The following is a 24,518-nucleotide window of genomic DNA, read 5'->3' on the forward strand; positions in this document are numbered from 1 at the left end:
ATTTGGTGCTCTAGTGAGTATTTGGGGCAGCAGGACGGTGTGTGTGGGATTGAGTCAGACTAAACTACAGTGTGTGTGTGTGTGTGTGTGTGTGTGTGTGTGTGTGTGTGTGTGTGTGTGTGTGTGTGTTCACGTCGCCCAGCTCCACCATGTGGCTCGCTGATGTGTTTTTAATCGACAACATTGGAGCTCTATGGCACAGAGCAGTGAGCCCCATCAGGCTACACCTGTTAGTAGGACCACTTCATTTCTGCTTTTGTGTCTTTAATTAAATGGATTTGATCACAATAAGAACATTACAAAGTATCAGCAGCAGCCTTATCCTTTCATGAATATGTCCAGTGATCAGTGGAACTGTGTGATTTTAGATGTAAGTTCTTAAACGTGGCTGGTTTTTGTGTGTGTGTGTGTGTGTGTGTGTGTGTGTGTGTGTGTGTGTGTGTGTGTGTGGGAGGAGAGCCCCCCGTGTTGAGAAGAGGGGGGGGGGGATCTTCTCGTCGCTCTGCTCCCGGAGAGAGACGCCCTGCTGCCTCCACCTCACACGCGGGTCCTGTTTACCATCATCTGCGCAACACAAGCGGGTCCGCATTGAAATGCGCTAAATGAGCTGTTCACTTCAATGTACTGTATTGCAGCCACACTCGAGTGGTAAGCGCTTCAGGCGAGCAACCAAATCCTGTTAGAAATGTCAATTGAAAAGGTCTTGAGATATTAAAAATGTAGTTTTTAATTAAAGGTTTATTAATAGATTTTTCAAACTTTTTTTTAATTACCCGACCGGATGCCTGAGGCATTTGGATTACAACTTTTATCTCACTCGATTCAGACTGCCTCTCCCCATTCAGCCATTTTGGATTAAAAGTCAGACTTCATAAACGCTGTTCATTAATTCCCAGCGCGGGCAGTTAATGTGAGATTCGGTTGCAACGTTACGGCCGGTCTGAGCAGCGTCTGTTTATTTTTAGATTCTTGTGGTTACTCTGCAGCGCCGGCCTAATCTGTCACGGAGGAGAACATGGAGGAAATCTTAATCGCTGTGCCAAAATAAATATATATTTATTTTTCCAATGCACTCCGGTGTGTCTGGTTCAGAAATCCAACATGTTAGTGACACATGCTGTCACAGTAAATGATGTTATTGACACGTGCTGCACGGCGCACAGTGTAAAATTGCTGGAATAAATTAGAGCCAGCCTGTCTGCACATATTCATATTATTATGCAAACTGCAATTTTAGGCAAATAGTATGCAAACTAAGAACACCAGTGTTGTCAGAATCAGACATGTTCTGATCGTAGACTGAATGAATGAATGCATTCAAAAGGTGTTCATGTTCATTCAACAACAAGATCGTTCAAACCGAAATGCATTATGGGTAATTTGTGGTGAGTAGTCTGATCGTTACTGGATTAACTTGTTTCAACCTCATTAGAAACACACAGCGAGCTCAGGTGTGTTCTCACCTGAGGAGCCACTGAGGCATTCTGGGAAATGTAGGAAGTCACAAACTGAAGCGGCAGCTTTAAGGTGGTTTGATGGTTATTCAGATTATATATATATATATATATATATATATATATATATATTCATGAGTTTCTGTAGGTGGCGCTCTTTACTTTGCGTGATCAGACATAAAGGCTGCCTGGTCTAACTAGTGTACACTTCTAAACTGCTGGTTTATTTCCTGGAAAGGTCGTGACGTCAGGTCACAAGACACTGATTCACTGCAGGCACTCATCTGCTTTTGATGAACTGAAAACACTTGTTTGGACATTTGTGCCACTAAAGTTCAATATTTCTGGCTGATCCTGCATCATCCGCTAAAATGTCAACAGCTAATTTTAAAACATGTATTGTTTTAGTTGATATATGCAGAGTTGAAACAAATAGATCCGCAACACAAGTGGTTCCCATTAGGACGTTAATGCTACGCAACATTTGGAGCACGTCGCCATCTTAAATAACCCATAATGCATCTGACACACCACACCTGTTAGCGGGTTAAATTATTCATACTCACTAATATTTATATTTAATTCTGTATAAAAAGGTTTTGCAGTAACGACTAAAGCGATCAGTGTTGGAGTAACGTTATGAAGCGCAGAGAATAACTTTATTATTCCTGATAAAGTTGTGTTTAATCAGCCGCAAACTAAAACAAGTAAAGTATTGATTTTCTAGCATATGAATACTGGCTGTCCTTCGTGTATTTGGGAGTGATTATGTGTAGAGAATGCTCTCAGTGTGGCAGGTTGGGGTTATAGGATCTTTGGAACAGGCCGAGATCAACAACTGATTCTTAAAACATGAATCTAAATCTACTTGCAGAAAGTTCATCACTCATATTATAGTTTGCATATTGCCGCTGTGTCACATTGTCACGATTCTACTGTTCCACTGAATGTAAACGTTACACACAGTGGCTTCATAGTAACACCATGCGTTACCGAGCTACCAGTGAGCACACCTTACTGAATTAAATGAAAGAATCTGTCGGGTTCCACATGTTCTGACTTGTTAACGTTGTGGATTTCAGACTCCCCACTGCAGCAGACACCCCCCCCCCCCACCTCTACTTTCCCTTAATCACAAATTATGCCACTTGGTGCATAACTAGCCAGGTACTGCGATGCTGTCGTTAGCAGCACATCGACTGCAGGGAACACGATCAATACGCGGTTATGAAATCACGCTACACATTAAATGGGCGTTTTTCTGTAACGAGTGCAGACTCGTCGGCTGTGCTGCTCAGCTGCTCTCAGCGCTCCGCTGCGTGTTTGAGGCTCAGGAGGAAGAATATTCAACTTTTCACACACATTCATTTCATAAAACAGAAAGATTTTTACATTTCTCTTGTTAAGACAATCTTCCAGATAATATCTTATTAAAGGTTTTTAATAATAACAATCATATTATGATGTTGATAACACTGAAGATCTTTATTCAGTACAACATTTTCTTTATTGAGGATTTAGAGTTAAAACATAACCAGGAGCTGTATTTGCAATGCAAATACAGCTTGTTGTTACACTAGTCGATACATTTATCCCATAAATTCATATCAGGCATTGAAACAGAACCGTTTCAAATGAACCCAGTTGAACATTGTACTTTATGGGATCAGTCAAGTTTGTGTTTCATATCATTAAAACCTCCGATAGGCTGAATCTGATGTTGACTCTTCCAGGAATTTAAGAAAACATTCTGTTGTTTTTCATTCTAAACCTCAATGTGACTTCCTTTATGCTTTCAGCACACATACTCTGTGTACTGTGTGTGTGTGTGTGTGTGTGTGTGTGTGTGTGTGTGTGTGTGTGTGCGCACATTGATTTAGAACAGAATACACACAAAGAACCCCTCATGCACATGCACACAAAGATCTTACTTGAACTTTGCAGGAGTGCAAAACTGAGTGTAGGTCTTGAGGGAACAGGAAACGACTTCCCTCCTCCCCCCTTCAATTCTGCCCCCCCCTCTCCTGTTCCTCCCCCTCCTCCGCTCTCCTCCTCCTCCCCCTCCTCCCCCTCCTCCTCCTCCAGCACCACGCTATAGCAGCGAACTAGGCAGGCCAACTTGCAGAGTGCAGCTCAGACTCGACAGCGGCTGCTTCCTACTGGGGGTCTTCGGAGAGCATCGCGCTCCAATGTGCGCTGCTGTGCCCGCTGGATGTTGAAATCGCGCCGTGCGCCTCGCCAGGAGCCACCATGTCCAACTCAACCCACGACCCGTTCTACTCGTCTCCGTTCGGACCCTTCTACAGGAGACACGCGCCCTACATGGTCCAGCCCGAGTATCGGATCTACGAGATGAACAAGCGGCTGCAGACGCGCACAGAGGTGAGCCGAGCCGGGAGGGGATCGCTCCTGCGGTACCGGCGGGAGGGTAGACCGGGGCTGTGCAAGGTCCGGCGCGGGGAGAAGGGACGGGATGTTGGGGCTGGAGAGAGAGAGAGAGAGAGAGAGAGAGAGAGAGAGAGAGAGAGAGAGAGAGAGAGAGAGAGAGAGAGGGGCTCGGGTCGGTATGACGGTCTGTCAATCAGGAGGTGTGGATGCGGTGCGAAAGTGGCAAACATTCCTGAGGTGAAAGTAAACAGGCTCCGGTGTGAAGACGACGCGCTGCAAGAAGCACCATCATCCGAAGTAACACAACACGATGATGATGCGTTCACGTGGCTGTTTAAGTTGTTCACTATGTAGAATTCACGACTCGTGTCCCCGAGTCTGATGCGGGTCGAGTTGATCCACCTGAAGTAACGAATCAGGTGAAACTGCACCGCAGTTATGTGAAACCTAAAGATTTGAATCAAGATTTGAAAAACTCATCAGACTAAGATGAGCAGTGAGACGCATTAATAGAGAAAGTTATTTACAAGAACAAGACGATAAGAACGACTCTTACCAGGCTGCATGAGGCAAAGTAGCTGTTTCACGTGCATTTTAAATAAGTTGAATAATTTGCATATATTTACATATATCGCCTGTTCCCCCCCACACACATATTTGCATATGTGTGTGGTTAAAAACTGCAACAGATCAAGACCGACGTGAATGCAGAGTTTGCCCACTGTGAGGTGTTTGATGTATGCCATGATCCATGATCCATGATCCATGATCCATGATTCATGATCCATGATCCATGATCCATGATTCATGGTTCATGATTCATGATTCATGGTTCATGGTTCATCACTGTGTCTGTGGATGAAGTTGTCTCAATGACAGTGACCCTGATTGCAGAGCGAGATGATTGTGATCCAGTTGTGTGACTTGATTCCACGTCAGTTTTCCTGATGCTCCAACTAGTTGGGCGCTCGGAGAGTTTGGTGCTCGCCGTCGTTCGGACTAAACCTTCGGTGATCCCGCTGTGAATTACAAAGCCAGCATCTGTCTCCAGCATCTGTTCTGTGATCTCCGACGTGTAAATCTGCAGATAAGAAGTTCATCCAACGTGTCAAGTTGTCCCCGAGACGCATGTGTATGACGATTAAAAAAAAAGAAGCACCTTTTAACAGCCTAACCGTTCACTTTCTCAACTCTAAATGTTAGGGATTATCTTCATTACTAGTATAACAATTGGTTCTGAATTCATAATTCATCATTTTCATCACAGGTTGTCAGAGTGCGTGACCTCTCAATGTCCGACCCGCAGCCCAGAACCCCAAAAAATATCTCTTCACTATCACAGAAGAATAAGAAAACCAGTGAACGTTTCTATTTTTAAATGACTTCTCTATGCCTTCTTGTTTGTATGTAATTCTTTAAATAACGTGAGTTCTGGCTGCTGCGGGATGCTTTAAGGCTGGAATTTCATTCCCACTGAGACATTTAAAAACCCCAGAGTTCTTCTGGATAAATATATCATAATTACATGATTCCATATGAAGTCGCTGCAGCAGTCATTTAAATTTAAAGGAGATCTGGCCGTAGAGCCCGACTCCAGCTGCAGCAGTGAGGCCGACTTTCCTAAAGAGGAAGTTGCAACTTTAAGCAGACCGAGGCGACGTTGCTGAGATGCAGCGGCCCGGTTTGATGCATTATTCATACGGAGTGGTCCGAGCCCCGGTGGACCTCGAACACCCGCTCCACACACACCCAGACACCAAGTGCAATCACCGTGCGCACACACACACACACACACACACACACACACACACACACATACACACACACGACGGGCCAGAACCACTGGACGTGTATGCAGCACAAACACACGGATGTCTTCCATGATGTGAAAACACACACACAGGTTAAGTAGACACACACAGGTTAAAGCATTACCTCCACCTCCTCAGACTAAATGATATAATTGCATAATAATATAATTAGTTTAGTGTTCATGGCGTCTTGGTTCTCCTCCTCGTCTTCCTCTTCAATGGAGGCAGTGTATGATGCGTCGTCTCTTTGCTCATTGTTTGATAGAGATGCAGGTGGCGGATATAATGAGGGAGAAGCGTCTCTGTCTTATAGAGATGAAGTAAATTCATCCAGCGTTTGAAATTTTGTTTGCATCCAGATGTGCCATACGGCTGGGTTCAGGCTTTTAACGAAATTATATAGCAATTATCCTCGTGAATGCAAAAACTGCAGCCGTCAATTTAACCAAACCCTTTGCATGTGAAAAACAATATTTTAGGGAAAGGTGACAAGATTGTCTTTGCAGAGCTCGATGTAGGAAATGAAACCGTCTCTCTAACGCTACGCAGAGGTTTTCTAACTGAAACTGAGATGAAACAAAAAGTGTAGAAATACACGCGCGCTTCAGGAAGCAGACGGTTTACTTCCTGTTTCCTTCCTGTTTAGCGAGGTCAGCTGCTGGTCCCTTTTAATGATGACGCGTCCCTGAAGGGGTCATTCTGCCGCCTCTCTCAGCTCACGTTCGGACCGTCGGTCACGGTGATTTCTGTTACAAAGAAACGGGAAGTTTGGAATGTTTCTCGCCCAAAATCTGGATTCCATTAGAGGGAAATAGCTGAGTTGTTGTCTTGAATATTTCATCAAGGTTCTGCTGCGAGCAGCTGTTGCAGATCCTTCTGTGTTTGCTGTAAACAGCTGGCAGTGAACTGGTCTTTTATGGAAGTATCAGTCTGATTAACTGCGTTTATAAATGATGCGACGCTCTTTTACCTTGTGTGTGTTTTGTTGGCTTTACTGCCTCAGAGTATATGTGAGTATATGTGTGGAAATAACGAATCGCTAAATCATTCCAACTCTTCTGATTTTATTAAATCTCAGCATGTTGAAAAGTCCTGAACTTCACCTTCATGAGCACAAAGCGTTTATGTTTAATCATATTGAACAAACACACTGAACATAATACTTTTGTTTGCAAAGAAGTCCCTCGCAGACAGAAGGCGTGTCCTACGCAGTGATGCTCCTCATGTATGCAGAGAGGCGTAGCACCTCTCCTCCAATCAGAGACGGAGATTTAATTAGGATTTGGGATCATAATGCTGCAAGTAAAGGACCGTCTACATCAACAACAATGAAAACACATCGTATGTGGCCATACTTTACAGCCGACGCATTAAACAATGCATCATTGTCTGAAGCAGACTTCTAAAACAATTGTCATAAAATGAGGAGAAGTCAAGCTATCGAGGCGATAAAACAACGTCCACTGTGTTTCTGGACCTGTCATTGTGAGCAGGGACACCACACACACACACACACACACACACACACAAGAAGACAGGAAGTGTATGAAAGCAATCCAAAGAACACAGAACAGTGTTAAGTCCTCTGTTGGGTTTTAGTGTGAAGCGGCATATCGAGGCCTTTCTTCGCCTGCGTGTGTTTGCTGTATATTTAGTTGATCCCAGTCACAAATGATTTCAAGCGTCTCGTCAGAATTATCACCCGAGTGAAGATGCTTAACATCGTGAAAGGACTTCCATTGTTGAGGGTGAGAATGGCTCCGGGCGTTCTCAGCGTCGCGCTCGCTGGCAGCCCCGGCGACGTTAAAACCACTCGCTGTCGTCTGCGGGGCGCCGACTAAGCCGCCGGTACGACGCCACCTTTTAGAAAAGTGTCGGAGGAGTCGACCGGAGTCACTCTTCTGCTAGAAATTCTTTCCATTTGTCTTATTCATGAGTGTGCTTTTGAATTTGCTTGGCTGGCGGTGCGACTGCTGCTCGCACTGGCAGGCGCAGGACTCAAGGACTTGACACTTGGAGGAGACTTTCTTCCCCCCAGAGGAAGCTATAGTCTGCAGGAGTATAAGTGACATCTATAGCGGAGCAGCCGGTGAATCCTGCGGGGGTGAAATAACAACTTGTTAGAATTAGACCGAGACGTGCTGCTCTGGTTTTAACTCTTTAGATTTGAAGTCTCGCGCACTGGATCGTTGCACGGACTGGAACTTACTGTTAGTTTTTGCAGCATCTGTTCAATAATTTTAGAAGCCGGGGAGATGAAATCCACCCTCAGATGCTCCTGCGCCACCGTAGACAGGTCGGAGTCAATGCGGGTGGTGTTCGGTGCATTAGAGAGGTTGTTTTATGGTGTTTGGTAGTTTACTTTGAGGCGTGCACATGTCCAACGGGAAGTGTTTGCTTTGAGCTATGAGCTGGAGGAGGAGAGTCCTGCAGTGTATATATAGGGCTGCAGTACATCATTATTTCCATTACCCATCCATCTGTTGATCGATCTACTTCCTCAATTAATCAATTCATCGGTTAGTCTACGGAATCTCAGGGAAAAGGTCTTGTTTGGTCCGACCAGAACTCAAAGCTACTCAGTTTAAAATCATATAAAACCAGAGGATGTGTGGAGTTTCCTTACTTAGATAGAAATGATCCCTCTCACTCATTCTGGGTGTTAATCTCAGGTGAAAGGAGAACGTAAGCGTCCAAGAGGAACCTACAGAAACGTAGCTCTGAGGTCGGCTCTCTCCCGCCGCCGAGCATCGTAACCCTCGTTAAAACCGCAGCCGACGAATCCCACTAATTGTTCCTGTAAAAGACACAAACCATTAACTGATGACGGCATTGATTAAAGGATTCATAGTTGTCGGTCAGTGAATTGACTAATTGTTCCAGCTGAACAGAGTGACGACGACACGCTGTCCCTCTTTGGGACTCGTGGTTCACACCGACGCCGTTTCCTCTGATTCATATTCCACAAATAGAAATATCTAATATCATCTCGCGCCGTCTGCTTTCGGCTCGTTAACGAAGCCTTTTCTTTATTTTTAGGTGAAACTCTTCCTTGGAATCACGCCGAAGGGCTGATTTCTGCTCCTTCTCTTCACCTGCCGCGCTCTCACAAATAAGAAGGAATAAAAAAAAAAACACACAAAAACAACGACACAAGCGGCGCCGCCTGGGATCAGCGTTCACCTCTGAACCGATAACTGTGCTGCAGCTTAAACAGTGCTGCTCCTGTGATGACTCGGGGTCTGTTTCCATCCCAACCTTATTAGCTGCTCCATTCATACTTATTACCTGCCCGGCTGTATTTCTGCAGCGGGGCCCGGCCGCTATCCCATTACCTTCATTTTACACGACGTGAACCCGCCGTGACCCGGCAATCTAAACAGGCTTTGATGTGGATTTGATGCCACGCATACGGCGTGACCACATTGTTTCTGAGCCGTCGCTCTGGGGGCCGCTGGCCCTCGGCGGCGGCGATGATTTGTGGGGGGAATTTGACACTTAAGCGTATGCAAATGAGCCGGCGGATTAACATTCAGAGGAGGAGCCTGGTCGACCTCAGCCGGTGTAAGGCCATTAGCATAGACGGCATTAATATTCAGCAGAGGAGAGCGGCGACACAGAATAACACTGTAAGTAAAACTACAACACAGAGGGCGAAACAGAAGCAAAACAAAAGCATTTTAATGGAGGCGCCGTAACAACACCCACAGGGCTGCTGCTGCTGCTGCTGCTGCTGCTGCTGCTGCTGCTGCTGCTGACGGAGGGTCTAATGGTCACACTCTTCCTCAGTGGACACACAAGCAATCAGTAACCAGTGATTGGCAGGCCATTCACCGGGTTCTTGTGTCTATTGCGCATAGTTAGTCTCGTTCTCATTATTCAAAAATGGGAGCGCGGACCCGACTCATCGGCTCCACCGTGGAACCGGAGGAACTGGAGTGTTCATTATGGAGGAATCCCTTGTTCCTGTCAGGGGCAAAGTGGATCTGTTCCCATCAGCCTGACGTGTCAGATTGACATGAATAGGCTTATGATGTGCAGGTCAAGTTGGCGCTGAGCTGCGTGGTTCACGGAGAAGGGATTAAAGAGGAGCCGGCGAGAACGGCAGAGGAAGTTTTGACTTTTCAAGACGTCAGAAGCGCGAATAGTGATTTTGATCAGAAGATTATTGATGTTTGGTGTCAAAATACTGTTAAAAAATATTGTTGTTTTGTGTGACCGACAGATATTCAGTTTGCGATCATAGAAGACGAAGAACAGCAGCAATGGCAAAATCAAAAACACATATCCGTCCTCCTGGTTATCAATGTGGATTGTTTTGGTGCGAGCGGTGGAGATGCTGGCGGCGGAGACGTCTGTCCTCTCCAACATGGCGAGACTATTATGGCACTCGTGGTGCTTTAAGTGCCCAAAAAAATATATATTTAGAAAAACTCAAAAAGCAATGTTCTATATCCAGAAATCATGACCCGGTCACTCAGGATAATTCATGACCTTGTTGGGAATAGTTTCATGTGGAAACTTAAGTTCCTACGTTCCTTCCAAGACGTATTTTTTTGGCGCTTTGAGTCTCATCTCGTCTCCATTTGATCAGAGAGAAGGCAGACATCGCTACGGCAACTCACACCAAAACAGTCAACATTGACGTGCAGCACTGACGGTAAGAGGGTTTGATTATAGGGTCAAACTGTCCCTTTAACAACCGAGAGGCTGGAAAACCCAAACGAAGGACGAGAAACGTTATTAATGTGTTCACGAGAGCAGAAAGTCTCAGTGCAACACAACTACTTCAGTAACTACACAAAGTCACCCATAAGTGATGGAGTACAAACAACACAGCTTCATTTAACACGTATGATTCATAAATCATATTCGATGTTGAGGCTGTAAACATTCCAACATTCCTATGAAGACGTTTGAATTGTGCTTCCCGGAGACATTTCTTAGAGTGTGCGTGTGTGAAAGTGGCTGAGAGTAATTACCAGGAAGGTGTATCACGCTGCCCTTATCTGAACCATTACCGCTGGATTTATCTACCATCGGGGAAAACAAGCCAGCGCAGGTATCACTGGGAAGGCCTCTCGTGTGTCACCACTGACTTTTTAATGATGCGAAACCGAACAAAAGGCTTTTAAAATCAATCAAACAATTATTAAAACACGTGTTAATTGTGTAGGAGAGGGCGGCGAGTCGTCCTCTGCTGGAGATGTTCAGATGTTAATCCTTGTTTTCTGTTTAGAGCGGCCTCAGTGACACAGCAAATCTCCACCGCTGATTTATTAATTAATGGATTAAGACAGAAGTATTGATCGGACGGTGTTGATGTTGGTCCATTAAATTATCAAATACATTTCAAAACAAAAACACACATCAGTTAAGCTCCTTCCCACTCAACCAAGCACCAAACCAAACCGAGTCCTAAAGAAGTATCTATATTAGTTATGGACGGACTAAACAGCAGTATTGTGTATTTCTGTGTCTCTGATAACGTGTTATCGTTGTGACTCACGGTGAACACACGTCTGCTGTTGCTCAAAAACATTTCATATTTTCATAATGCCGCCAGCCTCCGGAAGGACAGAATCACATTAGCCCCCCCAAAAAAATAAGGAATAATGCTGCTAATAGGTGAGCGGACAGACTGATGGAGGGACGGTGTAGATAAGTGGAGTCATTACTGTTAACTTGGCTGAATGCCTTTTGCCTGTTTATTGTTTAATTCATGGTAAAGCTGCTCTTTGGTGTAAAGTCACTGAACAGACACACAAAGATAGAACATATCAAACACATGACGTCACGTATGAAACGCAGCTTTGCTTGTTTTGAGGCTAATTCAGTCGAGAAAACTGAATCTTCTGAACATGTTAACACACGACGTAACGACACGGTTAAACAATGTTCAGTCTTATTCCAAGTTATTGGTGACAGTAATTAATATCTGCTTCTACAGCGATAGATATTTGGATAACTTTATGAATCGCCTGAAGGGAAACATGTCCGGTCGGCCAAATAACACACAACAGTAGAGGACATGCGTGTAGCCCTGAAGCTCAATTAAAACACAACGTCTTTAAAGCAGCTGTAATTTATTTTTTCATAACAATAACATGTCAGCGCCAAACTGCAGACCAACACAGGCGACTATCGGCTGAAACACAGCGGAGCGTTTAAGAGCTGGAGAGAGAAATGAATCCCTCAGAAGCTGGTAGAGACCAAAAGAAACGCTGCCAGTGACCATCCAGAGATGGGATCACACCGGGCCGCGACGCCAAATTGGGCCCCCTTTCCTCGCTTCCTACCCCTCTAAATGTCGCCGCCTTTGCTCGGACCACATCCGTCTTGGAACTCAGCCTTCGTTTTGATGTCAACTACACACCTGTAAAGTTTGACTGCCTCTTACGCTGCTGCGGTGATAAAACGTGTCCACAGACAGAAATATAAACACTCACTGACTCACAAGGTGAAAGCAACACCGCCGTCGCAGCCGGTGATAAAAGTAATAATAATAATAATAATTAAAGCTATGGCAAATAAACACATCTGCTCGACAGCTGAACAGGTTTGGATACGATCCCCTCCAAGACTCGCTTGTCGGTCCAGTAACGTCACGCTGTCCACGTGACGCTCGCAGAGGATGTTCCCACAAAACCACACGGAGACAAAAGAACATGAGAACATAAAAACAAGGCCTCTGGTGAAACAATGAGTGTCGGTCCGATCCAGCAGGATGCTGGGACAATAGACCCACCTTTTTCCTGGTTCCTTCCAGGCCGCTCTGTCGCTCAGATAACACGGGAGACGGACGGGCCTGTGGTCCCTGTATGTCCTGTTGTTGCAGAGGGTCCGTCCTGAAACAGAGAGGTCACGGGTTGGATCTCTGCTGCAGCCGGCGTGTTGAAGTGTCTCTGAATGAGACGCTGAGATCGGCCTTGAGGACGCTTTGCGCTTCTTTGTGTCCTACGATGTAAAACCCGATGGATGAAGCTGCAGTTTGAAACCGCTCCTGCGTGTTTTCAGCTCCCTCTCTTCAAAATGACACATTTGGTTTCAGGGCAAGTTTAGGCACAAATCCCCTACTTGTGTAAGATTTAGGAAAAGATTGTGGTCACGACTGCAGTAGTGATTTAAAGAAGCCAACGTTGACTGTGAGGAGAAACAGGAAATGAATTTGTGTCTCGCAGCGTTTCATTGACCCGTCCGTCGTCCGCCTGAATCCCGACACGCAGTATGCAAATGTGACGAAGCGCTCTCTCGGGAGAACGGCCAAGTTTTCACTTCTTCATTCTGTTTTTCAAAAAACATTTCCAAGATCCGTCTGCCTCCGACCCACTTACTTTATTTATTTTTTCCTTCAGCAATGTTTTAGCCATTATCCGTTTTCGTCTTCCTCATATTTCTGTTTGTTTGTGTCTAACTGAGGTGCAGGAACATTTTTGTCAACAACATTATCATTTTTCACTCGCCGTCCTGATTGTACATCATCCTGGAATCTTTTTCCTTTGCAGGAAGAACCACTGAAGAAGTATTTGCCGTGGTCTTTTGGAATGCCTTGATGCCACTTAGCTCGTAGAAAGCAGAGTAGCTTGTGCTGCGTAAACATATCGTAATATTTCATCAGTTCAGCACCAGATCCAGTGAACCCGGGGGAGACGCGCCGCTCTTCAGGTTTAGTTACACCAGCAGCCAGCCGCTGGTTTCTGGCTGTTTCATCATTTCTGCTGATCAGCTGTTTGACGCTGATGTAGTTCACTGTCTGAGTGAACTATTCTGAATATATGTAAGGAACGGACTGCAGAATATCACGGGTCCGGACTGTTTTCATTTAAATCAGAAAACGCTCTCTGTGCACGCTCGCTCTCCTTCGGCGACCGTGAACGTGAACCAACCTCCCGCTCTACTGACGTGTCCTTGAGCAAGACGCTGCACCGCTCTGGGGGGGGGGGGGGGGCGCGCGTGTGGCACTGTAGCGCAGCCAGACCTCTGGTCTCTGCAAACATCCGACTAAAATCTAATCCATAATATATGACGCGGTGAGCTCAGCCGCGCACACGGACCGGTGCTCTTCAGCCGGCCTTCAGCACAATAAGGGAACAATGCAAAGCAGCGCTGCAGCAAAATGAAATGTTGTTATTAGTGGAGATGTGTAGTTATTATTATGTAGATGTAGTTATTGTGACAGTGGGGGAAAAAAACAAACATCAAAAGACTGTAAAAGGTTATCAGTTGAGTCAACAGTAAACAGCTTCATCGTTAAATAATTCAGGATGTTAATGAATGTAAGGACATTTCTACCAATACACATAATTATAATAATTACATATATACTGTGCATTAAAAGGAATAGTGTTACATTTTTCGAGAGTGCTTTTTTCTCTGTATGAATAGATAAATACTCTATTCACTCTACATGTTTCATCTCACAGTTTAAAGTTCTTCATTACGTGTCTAGATCACGCTAATGAGCAACAGGTGAGTCTGTGTTTGAAGGCGGAGCTAACAGAGCTGACGTTCACTGACACTGAACGCCGTCTGAGGAGGGGGGGACTCCGGTATCGACTGGGGGTTTTTGTGTTGATAGTTTGCTGGTCTGAGGTCTGAGGACAGAGACGGGGACGGTGTCCTTGTGTCCACGTCTCAGCCTGAATCCTCGCCTCGCTATCGCTTTTCATTTCTCATGGGTGCTGTAAATAATTTGACTTCCCGGCTTTATGCATTCAGTCGTTGTTTTATTATTTTCATCCGTATTGATGTGTGTTGTCACTTAACACGGTGTCCTGATTGTGTGTCAGCTGGTGCATATTGACTTTGTCTTCATTGAGGGGAGCTGCTCGGGTTTTTGGTGAATCTTCACACATTTCAGGTTTGTATTTACGCAGAGCTGGAGCTAAAGGTTATTTATTTAAAGGAGACCCTTCGTGCTCATTTCTAGGTTCATGCCTGTGAATTTGGTTTCTACTAGAACGTGTTCATACGTGCTTTAATGTTCAAAAAACCTAATATTTTGTATACTTTTGCACTTCATACTCGCAGTGCGTACTCTCGTTCAACATACTTTTGTACGAAGGATTTCAGAGATGCTAAAACATCTCACATACTGTTGTAGTTTACTAAATATCATATTAGGGTTTAGAAGGCAACCATTCACATTCACTGCAACAGGAACTACACCAGAAAGTGTTCAATGGTCTCTATATGTGACGTAGTTTTATCACTGACGGATCATTAACAGCCACAGCTTCTGTGTTGAGGCTTTGTGTATTTCTCTAGCGTTTCATACTTACACAGTATTTATACTTGTGTAGCACTTAGACCTGCTTTATAATGAGAAAGACGTTTTACAAAGCGGGACCTTTTAACCGTTTTACACATTAAACGGTTAAAGGTCCCGTATCTCCAGAGTGATATGTCTTCAAACAATTCAAGATATTGAATTCACAATCGTATGAAACGGCGTAAATCCTCTAATCCAGCGTTTCCCAAGCTGGAGGTTGGGACCCCTCGATGGGGTCACAAGACAAATCTGAAGGGGGTCGTCGGATGAAGTCAAAGAAAAAACCTTATTCTGCTCCATAAAAGGATATTTATCCTAAAATAAGACTCAAACCGACTCGTAGGAACATGAAACCCTCCATGAGGTCCTGAGCTGGTTTTCTATCTTTCTAGAAATTGTGCTGAAATTCTAATTTTCTTTTTAGGAATTTAGCGGAAACCCTTTAGCAAGTCCCACTTGTCAGTCAGTGTGTGTGTGTTGATCAAGGGCACTTCAGCAGGATAATGATAGTATTGCGGTTGTGGGGATAAATCCTGCGACCTTCAGGTGCTGGATATGCGTCCTCACAGCAGCTCCTTTTATGTCCTTAAAGACACAAACGCTGGTCTCCGACTGCCGCTTGTGTCTCTTGTGACGCTGAAGAAAGAGGGAGCGGTAACGATGCCCATGAGTAAATTGGCAGGCTGGCAATTAAATGTGGGAACTTCCTCTCCCTGACTTAATTTATATGAGAAAGTTCATTCCCGGTGAACAGTGGCTGTTCAAGGGCAATGACTCCTCCCCCCCCCCCCTTTCCGTGCTGCATTCATTTCTCCTCATTTGCATAATGCTTGGCTGGTGGCTGTACGGTGGCCAAAATGCAGCAACATGTGAAGTTTGCATTCTATAGAAACACTTAAGACCCGAGAGGGTAAACGTGCGCTGAGACATTAGTGTGCGCTGAGTCCGACGTGATTAAAGTGAGGTTGTCTGTGTGTCTAAAGGAGGAGCTCTTGTGCTTTGTCATCCTGAGGAGCCCTGAACAGAACCAGCACCTGCATGTGTGGTTCAGTCTTTAAACAGATGGTGTAAAACAGCAGCTACAGTAGTAAGACACTACAACACTACTACATGTCAGACTAGTGGAGAAAACCTCCAGAATCCACATCCAGGTGTTTATTCTCCTACTTCCTCTATTTGCGTCTGTAGATTTCTCCTAAATTCACCAAATGTTGGCATTAGATAATGCCTCATTTGCATATTTAAATGTAACATTTTGGAAAGCTTGTAATGCAACAAAAAAAATGATTGTCTTAATGTGAGTAATCAGTTGGGGAAGTTTCATGTTAGTCACAGTTTATACAGTTTTAATACAGTAACTGAAAATGATCAATCATCAAAGTCCATCTGTCGACTTATCTATGAATACAGTTATTGTTCTAGCAACTGGATTCAATACAAACACGTTTTTAATACATTTTCATTTAAATTTCTTTTTAATATTGACTAAAAATGTCAAAGTGCTGCTGCAAAAATCAAGATAATCAAGGTTGTGCACAAGAACTGTGACTCTCTCTCAAAAACACTTCTAATATATATATAGATATGTCTATATATATATAGATATGTCTATATATATATAGATATGTCTATATATATATATATATATATATATATATATATATATATATATATATATATATATATATATATATATATATATATATATATATATATATATATATATATATACACACACAGCTTTATTTGAGTTTTATTTAAAGTGTTTCATCTCTCAATGGCCTTCACCAGACAAAAGCTGTCTTCGCTGCAGATCATCTGGAAACATCTTGAGAGCGTGCGGTTCTGTTGGGTTGTTATGCTCCCCAATAACCTGCAGCTGTTTGAATCTCTGACGGCGGCACCACTTCCTTGGCCCACCAGTCAGCCGGGCTCCTCTCTATTCAGGAGCTGAATGGGGTTTCAGACGTTGGTAATTCTCCAAGGTCAGGCCCCAGACACGCCTACACTCTTGGAGGCTTTTCTGCCACAAGAGGCTGGAAGCAACAGCGGGGGGGGGGGCGAACAAAAGCTTGCTGGGAAAAAAACTGTTTAATGTAAAACATAGAGTTAGTGGTTTATGGACTGTTAGAGAAGATAGAGTGAGGGGAGGAAAGGGGTGGTCTTCTTTCATGTGGCTGTGTGAATGCACCAATATCTATGCAGTCACCAAAAATGTGCACACACACACACACACACACACACACACACACACACACACACACACACACACACACACACATGGTCTGTGTTTAGGTACAAAGGGTCGCGTCGATGGATGGACGCGGTACGACGGCGGTGCTGTGTGTTCTTACAGTAGAACCTCTCTCTCTATTAACACACTGCGCCGCCTGCGTCTCCATGAACATGTATATATGCGACGACTTAACCCCTCAGCTCTGTTGCTGTTTATTGAGGATCCTCCCTATGCTGTCCCTCCAGTCCTCTGGATTTCCTGTAAATCCCCCCGAGCCCCGGGCCAGCGCCGGTGATTTGTGGTCGGCCGGCGGGCAATTGACACATTGATAAATCCCCCTCAGACGGGGAGCGATCCGTTTGAATCGATAGAGGCCTTATCGGCCCGACGGCCGTCACGGCTGCGACCGTGTCCGTTCACCTCCGGGTCCCTCGGAGGCGGCCCGATTTGTAGCATTTGACAACAAACATCGTCACGCCACGTGGTTCGTCAGAGAGTCCGCGGGCCGGAAACGAAGGCAGGACGTTGTCTGTCAGCGAGGACGGGAGACAGACGCAGAGAGAGGGAGGGAGGACACAGAGAGAGGCAGAGATGGAACAAAAACAGGCTCTTAGGATATTTTTTATAGTAAATATGTCACATTTACAGTTTCATATCCTGCCACCAATGACAGAATGAAAGCAGAGCTCCTAACATGTCCTGCGGTAGTCGGAGGGGGATTGAAATTGAAGACCACATCCGCGGCACCGCGAGGCTTCGGTGTGGCTTGTTCGGCTTCAGCCAGAGGATTCTCGTGGCTCGTGTCCACTGGCCAGGCTTTAGCTGTTCTCCGGCCCGTCTGGCTCAGGTCCAGCTTCTCCTCTGTCTTTAGATCCGAGCCAAGCGGAGCCGGTCCGCGGCTCAAGCCCGACACATTTTATACAAGTTGGCGAGACTCTGGCCAAAAAGCTGCCCAAAGCTCCAGTCTGGAGGATTAATGGTTACTGACTCTACATAGAGCATCGCCTGCATATAATGGAAAAGTTCTAAAGGAACATTTAACTTTATTAGCTAGGGCTACCAAATGCATATTTAATTTACAAAATAAGTGATATGCAGGAGAGCAATGAAACTGTCAAGTGCCATTTGTTTTATTGTGGCAAAATGAAGTTCATGCTGTTATTTTTAGATTGCTCTGTTGTCCGGGTGGGTTTAACCAAAACATCATATGTTTGGACCCGACCGAGCCAAATATCATCAGACTGACAAAACTACATTGATACAGAGCAGAACACACGGTTCGGGTTCAGGAGAATGCTTGGAAACAGTGTGAGAAGCACATTTGAAATAATACTAACGCTGAGTCTAATAATGAAAGCATGTTTGTAAAGTCTCTGTGAACGAGGAGAGGTTAACTAACCCTCTACTGCAACACTGAACAGGAGGGATTTTAAGGGAGAAGAGAAGTGGGAGCTTAAGTAAAAGACGTTTCATTAAAACAGTAAGAGGAAGCTTACTGAAGAGTCTTTAAAACGGAGCGATGGAGGCCCTCAGGACGACGGCGGCGGCGCTCGAAAAATGTATCTCCAACACTAAATCAAGGCAGATTATGTCAAAACGGGGATCAGACGTCACACCAACCTGTTCCAGCAGCAGGGGAAGTTCAGCTGGAAGGGTTTGTGCTTCGGCACCGTGAGCGAAATGTAACCGGTGAACTTCCAGGATGAAACCTGTGATAATCCGCGTGTTTGAATTTGCACAGTACATCGAAAGATGTGGCGGAGTTAAAAAACTCACATATTTAGTGGAATTATGAAGTAGCAATAGATGGAAATACTCAAGTGAAGAACAAAGACTTAGTTACTTTTAATTGCCACGGATCTAAAACTACTTACATTAAAACACATGGAAATAACCGATATTATTATCAAGCATACTAAAGGAATCCATACGTATTGTAATGTAAACAATTGTCCTCTATGGAATGTACGTCGGAGCTTCTTCCCAGCTCTCGTCGGTGTGTGCAGCAGTTTGTTAACCAGTTAGTTCGACCATCAATCAGTTAGGATTACTACAGAATAAATCAATCACAGGGAACATAGCGCTGTAGAATATTGTTTTTAAAGTTAAAGTAACAAGCTGAAACCGTTGAGAGATGGACTTACGTGTTGTTTGATCTGTAGATAATCAGAAAAATGTACAACAACGCCATCGTTATCATTTTATGATGAACACAGACACTTATTTTGATCTCTTTGTTATGTTTTTCTTGTGTCATTAAAACTTATTCTAGGAGTTATAGAAACCAGCTGCACAGAACAGGGTCATAGCTGCACAGTGTGTGTGTGTGTGTGTGTGTGTGTGTGTGTGTGTGTGTGTATATATATATTTATATATATATATATATAGAGAGAGAGAGAGAGAGAGAGAGAGAGAGTCTTGTTGACCCTTCATTTGACTGTCAATCCCAGGAGGTCCCGCCCCCTCCTGGTTCTGGATTATGGGTTGAACTCCATCTGAATGAGGAGCAGCACCACAGTCCGTCCGTCTGTCTCTCCTGAAATACATGTATTCATATAAAACAGACACCACACACATGCTGCTAGTTCACACCAGCTGATTCTCTCACACACACACACACACACACACACACACACACACACAGCAGCTCGTGCAGTCCGTTCCCAGCGGACAGCTGGTCAGTGATACACAGAGAGAGCCTGGCACGTTTCCATGCAGTACACTGATTGACCTAATGGGGGCGCTGTCATTACCGGTCAACACCTTCATTATGGTGTATGATGTCGGCCCAGGTTTTGATGAAAGTTGCACCATTGACACATTTGGGTGTTGTGGTGCTGAAGTTGCTGAAGGGAAACGATTAGTCAACTTTTTAAATATTAAAGGTCAGAACTGATACCAGAACTTCCTAATTGTCATTTTTTTTATCATTTTATTTTTTACAAAAAATACACGTAAAACAGTCTTCAGTTTCAGTTGAATTCAATCAACAACAATTTTGATAATTCATTTTTTTCCATTACTGTACATTTACAAACATTTGGGGTTTTGGAGAGTCGGTTGAAGGAAACAATCAATTTGACATCTTGGGCTTTGGGAAATTGTGATTGTCATTTTTCACATGTATTTAAACAGTTTATAGACCAAATGATTAATTAACAATTAATCAAAAAGACGGTTGTGAGATTAATTGATTATGGGAATAATCGTCGGTTGCACCCTGTCTTGGAAGAAGGATGTCTCTCGTTACAGTTTCTGCATCATCGGTGGGAGACGATGTTTATTTGGACATTGATAGAATAAATAAAATAATGATGACTTGGACTTAGACTTGGACTTGGACTTAGACTTGGCCTCATAATTATTAAAACTCCACTGTCGGTCTGTAGTTCACAGCTCAGCTGATTGGTTTGCCATCCACACTTACTCCCGATCACCTATTGATGGAGCAGCTGGATGAAGGTCCAGGTCTACGTCCTCCCGACCGCATCGCTTCCTCTCCGCGTCGGAGACCCGCTGACCCGCGAGGCGCCCTGGTCGCTGCTCATCGGGCTTGACGCCGCTCGATGGTGACAACGCTAATTGTCCGCATCTGGAAAGAGCTCGGCGTCCCTCGGCCCGGAATGAAACGCAGTGATCTGTCATAACGTGTCGGAGGGAATTAGCGTCAGTCGAACGTCAGCGGGTGGAGGGCGGGGGGGGGGGGGGTCGTCCCACCAACATGATCGGAGGTTGTTTTTTTGGGGGGTGGGGGTGTAAACGGCTGTTAGAGGAATCATTTCAGAGAGTACACTGACTACTGCTTCTGTAATACTTCAACTATGTCTACCATTAGTACCACTGATATCGCTACAATTACTACTAAAACTACTGTCAATATTCGTACTATTGTTTATTTGCCCCTAAAGCTATTAATAGCTGCTGATGTTACAACTACTACTACTACTACTATTACTACTACTACTACTACTACTACCAATACTACTACTACTACTACTACCAATACTACTACCAATACTACTACCAATACTACTACTACTACTACCAATACTACTACCAATACTACTACTACTACTACCAATACTACTACTACTACCAATACTACTACTAGTACCAATACTACTACTACTACCAATACTGCTACTACTACCTATACTACTACTTCTACAGAACACAAAATATGAATTATACACCTAATTATTACTATTGTTTATCTTATGTTGTTAGTACCACAGCTACTACTACTACCTTTAGTGGTAGTAAAGGTAGTAGTACTACCACCTCTACTGTTGACTATCACTAATACTTCTTCCAATGTTACTACTATACTACTTCAGCATTTACTAACTTTTCTTATTAAAACCACTTCTGCTTCAGCTGTTTACAACCAAAACGTCTACTACTACTAATATTAATACTAGTACCTGTACTAATCCTACTTCATAGGTTACTACAACCTCCTACTATACTACACACTGATGATTACTTTAACACAACTGGTACTACAACAGTTACTATCATTGTCCATGATGTCTACTCCCACTATGATGGTACTTGTACTAACGGTGTGCGTATTACTCTGTTGTTTATTGATTCATGACTCCATAACTCCACCGTCTCCACCACCACTGCTGCCAATAAGCACGACGACGTTGACGATGATGATAAATGATGCGTAACGGCGATGTGAAGCGTTCACGTTGACGGCGTCGTCGCCTGCTGTGGAAGGCAGACGCAGCAGTGGAGAGTAAAGCTGGACCTCAGTGGAGAGTAAAGCTGGACCTCAGTGGAGAGTAAAGCTGGACCTCAGTGGAGAGTAAAGCTGGACCTCAGTGGAGAGTAAAGCTGGACCTCAGTGGAGAGTAAAGCTGGACCTCAGCTTGTAGCTCAGGCTCTCCCTCAGTCCAGGCTTAAGAGAAGTAAAGGTCGCCCGGCTTTGGCTTCACATCGACCCGTATGGGCTCAGGCCAGCAGCCGGCGCTGAGATCACGATTCTGAAGCTGATTTACAGACTCGTCTTTATGCTTTTTATCTCTTTCTGTAGCTGTCGGCCTTTGGTTCTCATCCTTCCACGTAGTGATGTCTTTTTATGGGCTTGTCATCGTTTATTTTACGCGTCTAATGCGTTTTACGGTTCATACTTGAACCTTTCTGTAAACTCAAATGTAAGAACAGTGATTTAAATAAAGCTCATAAAATTCCTTTTAATGAAACCCCCCCCCCCCCCCCCCCCCCCCCCCCCAAAAAAAAAAAAAAAAACAACAACAAGGCAATCTAGAATAAAGGAAAGACTTGCCCTGCTGCACTGCTGGCTTCATACATCAAAAACAAATCTTATTTATCTCGTCTCATAGAAAAGCATGCATGGACACAAAATCTTTGACTTATCAGAATGAATCAATATTAAATTTATGTAAAAATGCAGCGGCGCGAGAGCAGCAACCTGGATGAAGGAAATTCTCCGGGTTATTAAATAATAGAAGAAAATGAAGATTTTCATACCGAGCTGAAGCAACCCACGGTCCTTTGAGAGGACAGAGGACCTGCACTGACATGCTTTTACATATTCTGTATTTTTGAAGGGTATTGATGAACTAAAGATAATTATTCTTTAGAAAGACTCGGTGTCGATTAACCCCGAGGAAGTCCTGCGTCTGTCTGATCGTGTTCTCTTCCTCCTTTAACAGGAAAGTGACAGTTTGTGGTGGGACGCCTTCGCTACAGAGTTCTTTGAGGAGGACGCCACCCTCACCCTCTCCTTCTGCCTCGAAGATGGACCAAAGAGATACAGTAAGTGACAATGAGTCCTGCTTCCATCAGTTCAGTTAAACTCTGGTGCTCTTTAGTCCATTAGTTCAGTTAAACTCTGGTGCCCTTTAGTCCATTAGTTCAGTTAAACTCTGGTGCCCTTTTGGTGGGTTTCTTTTCTGTTTGTGTTTTATGTGCAAGTGAAGAAACAAACTCGCTTTTGTGCATTCGTGACGTTTCGATCTGCACGACCTCCACCAGTAGAGGTGCAACGGATCATAAAACTCACGGTTCAGACCGGATCACGGATCAGAGTCACGGATCGGATCCGCACAAAAGAAAAACAGGGAGCAAATCTAACTCTTAGAGATCACGGTTTTGTTGCCGCTGATACTCATTGCAGGTCATTGCTGGTCCATGTTGTTGTTTGATCACAGCAGCTGGTCTACAAGGATCCAGACTATCTTTTACCATCGTCCCAAAAATCATTTCAACATTTCTTAAGGCAGTAAACCATCAAAAATTCTAAACGTTCTCCTTTTACCTTCTTACAGTCACCTATACACTGAATTTCACCATATTACATGTGAGCATTTTCACTGAGCAGAGCCTGAACGCATCCTAATGTAACTGAATGGAGCCTTCGTTCTCCCGTCACTTTAAACACAGGTTGATTGTTTACAACGGAACATTATCAGAGACCAGAAAAGCAGAATTGCCGATGTCCTGATCGCATATTTGACTGAATATTGGCGGATAACGATCGTCAGTAAAGCTTTATTGCACACTGCGATGGTTAACGTTAACATCATTTGTTGTATTGTGTTTGTATGTTATACATTCTGGTATCCCATCTTCTTAAAGCAGCAGTCACCAGCTGGTGATATGTCCACGTCTCTGAGAGATAGGTTGCTCGTGTCCCAATAAGACTTCGTCAGAGATTTAGTGTCTGAGCGGCACAAACCACCGTAATGCAGCGGCGTCACACTTTAGATAAACGCCCCCTCATACCTCAGCGTGCGCTGTTCAATCATTTCTAGATTCAACTTGCTTCGTCTACTTCCACTTAAGTTATTGATATCCTACATCTCCCAAAATGCCTTTTAACACCCCTTGTTATGTGTGAGCCTGTAAAGAAAAGCTGTGCAGCACTGAGTCAAACATTCCTGCATGGTGCTCTACTGAGTGTCCTCTCAGTGAGGAAATTGCCATCTCTCCCTCCTGTAACAATACTTTCCTCTCTGCATGAGATTGCTGAACACTACTACTACAATACTGGTAACCTCTTTCCCAAAATGTCATCACAGGCCTCTATTGTGTCCTCTGCTCTTTAAAGAGAGACGCACATGTGAACCGCAGTGTTGAAAATAGGCAAATTATTGTGCATATCTGTATTGAAACGCTGCACAAAACATCTGCTTTTTTGTGCAAGATCGTAACGCCGGCGCCGCTTTAAGAAAGCGTGAAGCTATCTTGGCACTATTTACCGACATGAGTGCAACCTGATACCATATCTGCACTGTAAATGTTCTACTTTCAATAGTTACGAAAGAAAAAGCTCTTTGTCGATTGTTCAACGCTGAATACATAAAAACCTGAGAGGAGTCAAC

General features: G+C 44.2%; 1 protein-coding gene across 1 annotated transcript; it reads left to right on the top strand.

Moving 5' to 3' along the window:
- Window positions 1–3,591: 3,591 nt before the first annotated feature.
- Window positions 3,592–22,958, top strand: LOC137875969 (LIM domain-binding protein 2-like). The gene is made up of 2 exons (XM_068715484.1): window positions 3,592–3,836; window positions 22,848–22,958. The coding sequence occupies exons 1-2, from the start codon at window positions 3,705–3,707 to the stop codon at window positions 22,956–22,958; spliced, it is 243 nt and encodes an 80-aa protein (XP_068571585.1). The 5' UTR covers window positions 3,592–3,704.
- Window positions 22,959–24,518: the final 1,560 nt, after the last annotated feature.

This window comes from Cebidichthys violaceus, unplaced genomic scaffold (genome assembly GCF_023349555.1).
Source record: "Cebidichthys violaceus isolate CVI_PGR_0920_01 unplaced genomic scaffold, fCebVio1.0.p SCAF_2, whole genome shotgun sequence".
NCBI lineage: Eukaryota > Metazoa > Chordata > Actinopteri > Perciformes > Stichaeidae > Cebidichthys > Cebidichthys violaceus.

Coding starts and splice junctions, on each gene's coding strand:
- LOC137875969 (XM_068715484.1), top strand. CDS start 3,705: ATGTCCAACTCAACCCACGACCCGTTCTACTCGTCTCCGTTCGGACCC. Junction 3,837..22,847: donor GGCTGCAGACGCGCACAGAG/GTGAGCCGAGCC, acceptor CTCCTTTAACAG/GAAAGTGACAGTTTGTGGTG.